Source organism: Hydra vulgaris, chromosome 05, assembly GCF_038396675.1.
Source record: "Hydra vulgaris chromosome 05, alternate assembly HydraT2T_AEP".
In the NCBI taxonomy this organism is placed as follows: Eukaryota; Metazoa; Cnidaria; class Hydrozoa; order Anthoathecata; family Hydridae; genus Hydra; species Hydra vulgaris.
In genome coordinates this window covers 7,620,001-7,628,666 of record NC_088924.1, presented here as the reverse complement: position 1 = coordinate 7,628,666, position 8,666 = coordinate 7,620,001, and the positions used below count along the sequence as shown (strand labels likewise).

Here is an 8,666-nt window from a genome sequence, read left to right as displayed (position 1 = left end):
TATTTAATAGTAATATTTCAAGACCACTAGACGATCTCATTATGAAACTATAAAACTAAATAATTTTACAAAAAGCATTTAAAAAGCTCGTTAAAAGAAAACGTTTTATTGACGTCAACTTTTGATCTGCATCGTTTAATAATGACTAAACACAGGTTTCCAAAAACCTGTGTTTAGTTATTGACCTTCATTCTCATTGGGTCACGTGTACCAGGTTGTTGACACTATTTCCAAAGCTTCTCTAATCTTTCTTTCAAATTTATTAAAATTCAATGCAAAAACTTTGTCCAGTAAATATTTCAATGAAATTTTTTTTATGGTTTTATACACCAGAGTTACTCAACTTCTTGTCACTAATTGACTTTTGGTTTTGTAAAAATCGAGTGGACATTTTCGAACCAGTTTTATTTACACAAGATTTACCACAACTTACAAGTTAGTTTATAAACATCTGGTTTGCTGAAGCGTGAAAATACAGATTTATTTTTACCTGTTAATATTGTTTCTAAATTAGAATTAGATTTAAAAATAGCTCTGTAACTTAATTTCCGATATTATTTTCTAAATTTTGCATTAGGCACTTTTGCACTTATCACCCCCTCCCCCTCTTGCGTGACAAGCAAGGAGCGTTTGCACTTACAATTCCTTGAAGCTTATAAAAAAACCATTTTTATCAAAATTTTTAAGATAATAATTGAAATAAAAAATTCAGGTATCCACAGTTGCGAGATTTTTTTCAGATCATTAGGTTTTTTTGTGTCAGATAGAAGTTTTTTTTTGTTTAAAACTTTTGAAATATTTGTTTCAATTTAATTTTTTCGTAACAATTTTGAGCAAACACGTGTATAAGAAAATCAATATCTTGTACTATCATTCAGAGTCGGACTGGCACTAAGAGGCCGGGGGAGGGGAGGGAGACATAGTTGGGGCCCTTATAGGTAGCAAAAATTTAGCAAAAATACGTTAAACCCTTAATCACATAATAAATATAACGGTATAACGGTGAATATAACATTTTTATTGTATTGTTAAATGGTGTTTTAAAATATTTATCTATATATTTATTGTATAGTTAAATGGTTTTTTATTTTCAAAATATTTGTTTATATATTGTATCTTTAAACAGTTCTCAGAGACAGAAACATTTTGTCACAAATCCTTGAAAAAATATAAAAAATATTCATCTCTGTAGTAAGTTACTTCAATTCGTTTTTACGGCTGTGAACTGTATTAAGAACCGACTAAATATTTTTCGTAAAATCTATGTTATTTATTGTTTTAAAAAATAAAATGATATAATAAATGAACAAGCTTTAAGCTTCACCAAAAAAAAAAACTATCGGTTTTTACAACTCTTTATCACCGGTGAACTAAATTAATACGAAAAAGAAGAAAAATACTCCGGTTTCCTAAAAACTCGATTTTTTTTAAAATTTAATAAATTATTTCAGTTTTTATAAAGTGTTTTTTGTTCGTTTAAAAAGCTGGTCATCGAGGCTGCATTTAAAAGAAAAAATTTTTTTGTATCAAAATAAAAGCGACTAAAGGGATTAAGGTTTGCAAAAATGTTCCTAAATAAAAATATTTCATTTAGAAAAAAGTTTTGTGGACTGATGAATTTAAGTATAACTGCTTTCAGTCTGATGCAAGAGGATATGTTAGGCGTCCTATGAAACAAAAAATCAACCTGTAGTATACTCTAAAAGCAGTGATTACGGTGAGGGTAATATTAAGGTTTGAGGAGGTATATCTTGGAATGGTATCGGTTCGCTTTTTAAAACCAATCAAAATTCGGACCAATGCAAATGCGAAGATATATTACAAAAGGTAACGAAGCTCTAGGCTGATGATAACCTACCTATTAATTGGAATTTAATGCGCGACAACCCAGAGCATATGCGAGGTCTATAAAACGTTGGCTTGAAAAATATAAAATTAAAGTTTTAGAACGACTACCAGTAAGTACCGATCTGAATTCGATCAAGAACTTACGAAACAATATAACAATAGGGCTGGCTTTACGAGATAAATAAACCTCAAAATTAAATACAACATATTTATTTTTATATTAATTTTATACAATAGAACCACAAAAATACGATGTTGCTTCAGAATCTTTAAGTTAATAATTTTATGTAAAAGTTCATTGTAGGAAATGTAACTTTACGCAACGGTTGTTAGGAAGTCTATGAAACAAACAAAAAATTAAAGAAAATAGTTAAAATCAAAACGTTTACACAACTGGAAACAAAATAAAAAAATGTTCACGTTTTAATTTTAATAAGCTTCAGCAAAAAAAAAAAAAGAAAAAGAAAAAAAGATTTAAGTAAGTTTATTTGTGACGTGTATTCACGCGATTAACGTAAGTGATTTCAAATACTTCAGCATATCACAAACGTATGAAACTAGCTAATCTCAAGATTTGCAGCTGTTAAACTAAATATCTTTAAACTTTTATTGCATAAATTAATCAAATTTTATTCTAATTATGGGGTAAAAAAAAAATTATTTAGTTATAAGACTTAAAGCATTTTTGTTAGAAATAGAAATTAGAACTTCAAAATCGATTTTTTTTTTTCAAATTTACTGAATATATATATAATGAATATATATAAATATAAATATAATGAATATATAAATATAAATACAGTGAAGTGTTATAAACATTTTTACTGTTATCAAAATGTTGGCAAATAATAAAGTAGACAGTAAAATGTACACGCAACACTAAACTCAGGGGATAAACACAATAAATTCAAACACCAGCAGTTTTGATTTTAAGAACCACATATAACATAAGCACAAAAAAATATTTTGTAATATCTGTCTCAAGTTTTCTATAACAAATTTTCTGTCTAAAGGTAATGCATTAGGTGAGCACAAGAGATTTATAAAACTAAAACCTGTTGAACTTCTACTTTATCTTCTACTTTTTCACACTGAAATAAACGTTCCTTAAATTTTATTTTTGTCTAATAACTTCTTAAAATACTAGAAATTTTAAAAAGAACATAAAAATTTATTTGCATACAAACTTTATGCGTGTGTGTATATATATATATATATATATATATATATATATATATATATATATATATATATATATATATATATATATATATATACACACACACATACATTCCTCGGAATTAGGCTCGGTATTGCCAAATGCCGACCACTGTGTTCAAGGTCGGCAAAAAATCGACGACCTTGTTTCTATGTTTTATAGCAAAACCTTGTATCAAATATTTTTTTGCCGACCTGATGTCACTGTATATATATATATATATATATATATATATATATATATATATATATATATATATATATATATATATATATATATATATATATATATATATATGGTGTTTTTGATTTGCCAAATATTTTAGGTTGTACCATTGATGTAAGTTTTTTCCTCAATATGTTATGTATACATATAAAATATATTTTATTCACAGCAATTGATGATAATTCACATTATTTTTTATGTTTTTATTTTTGAAAAAATGAATAAACCCTCTTTAATTTTCCTCATTAAACTAACAACTTTTTAGAAATGGATAATTCGATTTTTTATTGAAAAAAAATTCATAAAATTTAATATGTATATACAACTACTTATCAAAAAAAATAAAACAATTTATTATCTATCACTATAGTAAAATAATCAATCACTTGTCTATCACTTTTTCTTTTCTTTTTTAATATCTTCACTTTCAACAAGGCTGCAAGCAACCAATATTAGAGTTGGAAGTTACTGGATAAAACTCAATTTTTTTCAGCTAATCGTTATCGCAATAATCTAGATCTTCCTATATTTATGAACAGTAATATACTCGATGAGTCATCTACCCTTTATCTTCTAGGAATTACACTTACTTTCGATCTTTCTTGGAAACCATATATCAAATTGATTGCAAAATTAGCATCTACTAAGATCGCATCTCTTTATCATGCTTGCCACTTTCTTACTCAGGATTCTTTATCTTATTATCAGGATATTCTTTATCTCTATAAATTTCAAATCCGTCTTTGTATGGAATACTGTTGCCATATCTGGGGCAGATCTTTCAATGATGCCCCTTCTTTCTTAGACAAGGCGCAAAAACGCATTGTAAACATAGTTGGACCTGCTGTTGCAGCCAGCCTGCAACCATTATTACATTGTCGTAATGTTGCTTTTCTTTCTATTTTTTATAAACACTATACTTTATTTATTGCTCTAAAGAGCTAGAGTCTCTTGTACCATCTACTAAAATTCATTCTCATGTTACTCGTCATTCAATTAAGTCTCATCTTTTTACTGTGACTGTTCCTAAATGCTCCAAAAGTTCTTATTCGTCTAGTTTTTTTCTTTGAACATCAGTTCTTTGGAACTCGCTTCCTTATTCTTGTTTTCCTGATTTATATAATTTGCCATCTGTTAATCATTATCTTGTTCTATAAATTTCATTTTTTCTCTTCCGAGTTAAAGTTCACCAGCCACTGAGATCCCCATACTGTAGCAGAAGTGAGATCCTTTTCAAGCTCAAATGCATCCTCCAAGCAATCAGAGACTGTTGGCTTCTTATCAAGATAAGAACAAATGGTTAGAGGATATGAAGAAGAGTGCTGTCCATCAAGGGCAGTTTTATACTACAATTGGAAAAGAAGGATTAAATAATCTTAAAGATGTTACCTGATGCACCGTAAGGAGAAAGCTTACGGAGGAGACCAGCATGCCAAACTTTATCAAAAGCTTTAGAAATGTCAAGAGCGATAGCCTTAACCTCTCCAGCTCTATCTAATGCACAATAAAATCTATTATTTATTATCGTTAACAAATCAGCAGTAGAGCGAGAAGATCAAAACCCATATCCAGAAAGTACTGTTAGATTCAAGATGAGAGATTAGGAGTTAGTTAATTAAAGACTCAAAAAACTTGCTTATGATAAGATGGTAGTTAGACAAGTCAGATCGATCTCGAGTAGAGAAGGTAAATGATTCGGTTTGTTTGGGAAGTAAGTCGGAAAGTTGACTATTCGAATTAGAGATTGAGAAAGGCGAAAGTTGTGAGCCTTAACGCCAGCAGAGTCACTGACACTAGAGTCAAGCCATTCAGTGTGATGAGCATTCAAGTCACCAACAACAACGATTCTGGCTGATGGATAAAGAGAGAGCTTGGTCAATTTGATTAGAAATAACATCGAAAAGAGTGCAGTCTTGAGATGAAGGAGAGTGATATAGAACAAAGAGAAAGACGATAGAGTAAAGTGGTACAAAACGAAAGCACATAAAAGAATAGTCTGTGGATTCAAACCTAGTTTCTAGGCAAATGGGTGAATTCTTACGAATGTAGATGCCTAAGCCAAGCATGTGACTTGGAGAATTGGAGTCTTTACAAATTAAAGAAATATAACCATCAATACTAAGATCACAAGATGAGACAGCCAAACTCAAATTAGTTTCACAAAGAGTAAGTTGGTCTAGTGAACTTTGCAAGAGATAAGACTCAACAGAAGAAAAGTTACTTTGAAGACCACAAGTACTAGTGAATGATAGATTTAAAGGACTTGGTGATGATGATGGTTTTTTATATTTTATAGTTTTTGGTACTTTAGGCATTTTAAATTTGTTAAAGAACTCGACTCAAAGCACAGATAGTACTTATTGCACTATTTAATAGTCGAACCAATTGCCTCATTACTACTAATAACCCCTAAGCCATAACAAAGGACTCCAAATGTGGCCTCGACAATGTACATAAAAAGTACAAACAGGGACATTATCCATCCGCAACATGGTGCTGTTAGTACTCTAATATTTTACAGCTGTTAATGGAATCAGCCTCTCTGAGAGCTACCACAGAGTTTGGGAAACCTGACTACCAGCCGGGCTCAGAACCATAAAACTGAGTTTTAGTACCCTCATTAGGAGATAGTAGAATGTGTTGCCTAGTCATAAAAACAGAGACACAAGCAAAACCCATGCATTGAGTCAAGAAGATCTTGCATTCAACATTCTAAACTGGAAACAATGTATTATAAATACATCTATGCCAGCCTAATAGATGAAGAAGGGGTGCGAGGATGGTCAGATAGAATCTGTTTACCCCTTAATTCTTAGCCTAGGAGGCCTTCTACAAGACAGTAGCCAGATGTGCTTAACATCTCCCCAAGATGAGTATTTTTATTGAGACATTATCTTTGGCCTTTACTCAACCAAGAGCCACAAAACTTCAAACAATATCTACAACAATTAGATATTATTTTCTTGTATGTTCTTTTTTTTTTTAAACTTCAATTAGTCTTTTAGGCATGTTGTTCACCAATTTATAGCACATTGATGGTGGAATAGCATACCATGATGCTTTGAAAGACTCCCAAATATCTTTTTTGGCTCTAAGGCTTTTGTTTTGCTACCTTATCTTTTACAATTTTCTATTGGATTTAAATCTGGCACTTGTTCTAGTTGATACAATTGTATAATTTTACTTTGGAACCATTTATTTGCAAAAGGAGCCATATGGCTTGGATTTTTATCTTGCCAAAATATTCTAAGAAATAGTGTGCTATTTTTAAAATAAGGAAGCATTATTTCTAATACTTGGTCAGCATACCTTTTTTCAATGCAGATTAGGAGTAATACCACTTGGTTGGTATGTCTGATGGTATTGTCTTAAGACAGGCGTTCAAGTAAGTCCTTAAAATTAAGGCAACAATGAATTTTTATATATTAAGTAAATAGATACTACAAGTTATTCGGAGAAACAATGGTGTTTTTGATTTGCCAAATATTTTAGGTTGTACCATTGATGTAAGTTTTTTCCTCAATAGTATTGATTTATCACCATACAATCACTAAAATAGTATTTCAGGGAAAGGTAAAGGTACCTCTTATTTACCAATCTAAGCTAGGGGAGTAAGCATCCTATGTAAACATCATTATCTGCATGTAACCTGTCAAGGCAGAGAGCTAGGAGAGCTGTCATTATTACATACTACTCCTATCCTCTTTGTGATCATTGGCAGGGCATGGGGTTGCTGAAGCTGGCAAATCTGGCTTAGCTTCCTTAGCTTCACTTCATCAGACATCTTAATAAAAGTATTTAACTTTTAATGTAAAACAATTACCAAAAGAATCAAAACACCGTTCAAATGTAAACATTATAGAAAATTTAGATGTTATATTCATATGCTACAAAAAACATACAAAATAATGTACTTTATTTAATAGACATTTAAACGCATTATAGCAGGAGTTCCACATAGTAATCCATGGTACCGTAAAACTTCTCTCGAGGGCTGTCTTGATTTCATTTGTCATCACAATCCTCGTATTTTGGGCATTCCATATTTCCTTGGGCCTTTGCAGCTGGCTATAGAAACAATGGACCAATTTGAAGTCCAGCCTGGCACTTTCTGGTTATTCTTACATACCAGCATTTTGGAAGAGTGATATCATTATTGCAACTTTCTAGAATTTTTTCCAGCAAGAAAGATGTACTTTCCTACTTTCTTTGTTTTTCCACTTTGACTAAACCTAGCTGGTTAAAGGGACCAACATAGTTTGAACCGCCTATAGATATTGCATGAGCATTATTTTGCATGAAGAAATTCGAAATGCAAAAAACATTGAATAAATTTTAAGTCAAAATGTACAAAATTAGGATGATTTTGAAACCTAACAAAAATTTGACATTCTGAAAGTTCTATTTTTCATTCACTTCATTTTCAGTAAATGAAAAAGCCTGTAATTTGAACAAATTTAAATGCATTTTTAAAATTAAATGGTAGTGGAGTAGTGCTTTAGATTTTTTTTTTAATAGTGATATCAGTCTGTTACCAAGTTTTCACAAAAAGTGTTTTCAACTCCACTACCAAATGAAGAGTCTACATATAGCTGAGTTGCGGACCAAGTCACACTACTGCCCAGGTCTGATATATAGCTCTGATAATACCTCTTAAGTGTCAAATAATTTTTTTTTAATGCTCATAAATGCGTAACTTTTAGTAAAATACCACATGTGCTGACACACTGTAAGTACTGGAATTAACAGTGTGCTTCAATTGAGAGATGTTGCAAAAATCCAGTAATTTTTACTAAAATTAAAAATCTTACAAAAATTAATAAATTTATGTTTTTTTTTTTCTCGAGTAGTTTAAGGACAAAAATTAGTCTTTTTTCAGAAAAATTTATTAATTTTTGAAAGTTTTTAATTCTAATAGAATAGAGATACTACTTGATTTAATTTATATATAATAAATGCATTTCAACTTCTTCTAGAGAAAGTTTGTTTTTTATACATTGGAGGTATTACCAGACAGACAACAATATATAGTAAAGTATATAATGAATTATAAATTATTAAACAAAAAACAATTCCTATATAAAAAATAAAATTTATTTAAAAAACATTTAATAAAAAATATTTTAAACATGTTTAAAATGTTGTATGTTGCAATTATTCTAACATAACTATTATTTTGACATAATTATTAAGATTTTTTTCAGTAAAAACAAATATTCTTGTTAAAATTACAAGAATTTTTGTCTTCGCTGACAGTTTATAAAAAAGCTGTATATTTATTAATTAAATTAGTGTTTTTACTTTTTTATTTTCATTTTGGTAAGTTTACATTTTTATTATTTTTAAAGTCAATTTGTTTCAATAAATATTTGCC

The 8,666-nt window shown here is 29.7% G+C and overlaps 2 protein-coding genes across 3 annotated transcripts in view; both read right to left on the bottom strand.

Annotated features, from left to right (window-relative positions):
* Positions 1–299: 299 nt before the first annotated feature.
* The window catches only part of LOC136071824 (c-Myc-binding protein homolog), a 100,970-nt gene continuing 92,603 nt past the window's right edge, over positions 300–8,666 (bottom strand). The window contains exon 7 of the mRNA XM_065797256.1: positions 300–317. Coding sequence (XP_065653328.1) covers positions 315–317 — 3 coding nt within the window. The 3' untranslated portion in view covers positions 300–314. The remainder of the gene's footprint in view (positions 318–8,666) is intronic.
* LOC136071822 (c-Myc-binding protein-like) overlaps positions 2,043–8,666 on the bottom strand; it is a 14,807-nt gene continuing 8,183 nt past the window's right edge. Inside the window, exons 5-6 of one of the 2 annotated variants that reach the window (XM_065797252.1) lie at positions 2,904–2,939; positions 2,043–2,186 (exon numbers count right to left, since the gene is read on the bottom strand). In XM_065797252.1, coding sequence (XP_065653324.1) covers positions 2,178–2,186; positions 2,904–2,939 — 45 coding nt within the window. In that variant the 3' untranslated portion in view covers positions 2,043–2,177. The remainder of the gene's footprint in view (positions 2,187–2,903; positions 2,940–8,666) is intronic. The other variant, XM_065797253.1, reaches the window with a different exon arrangement.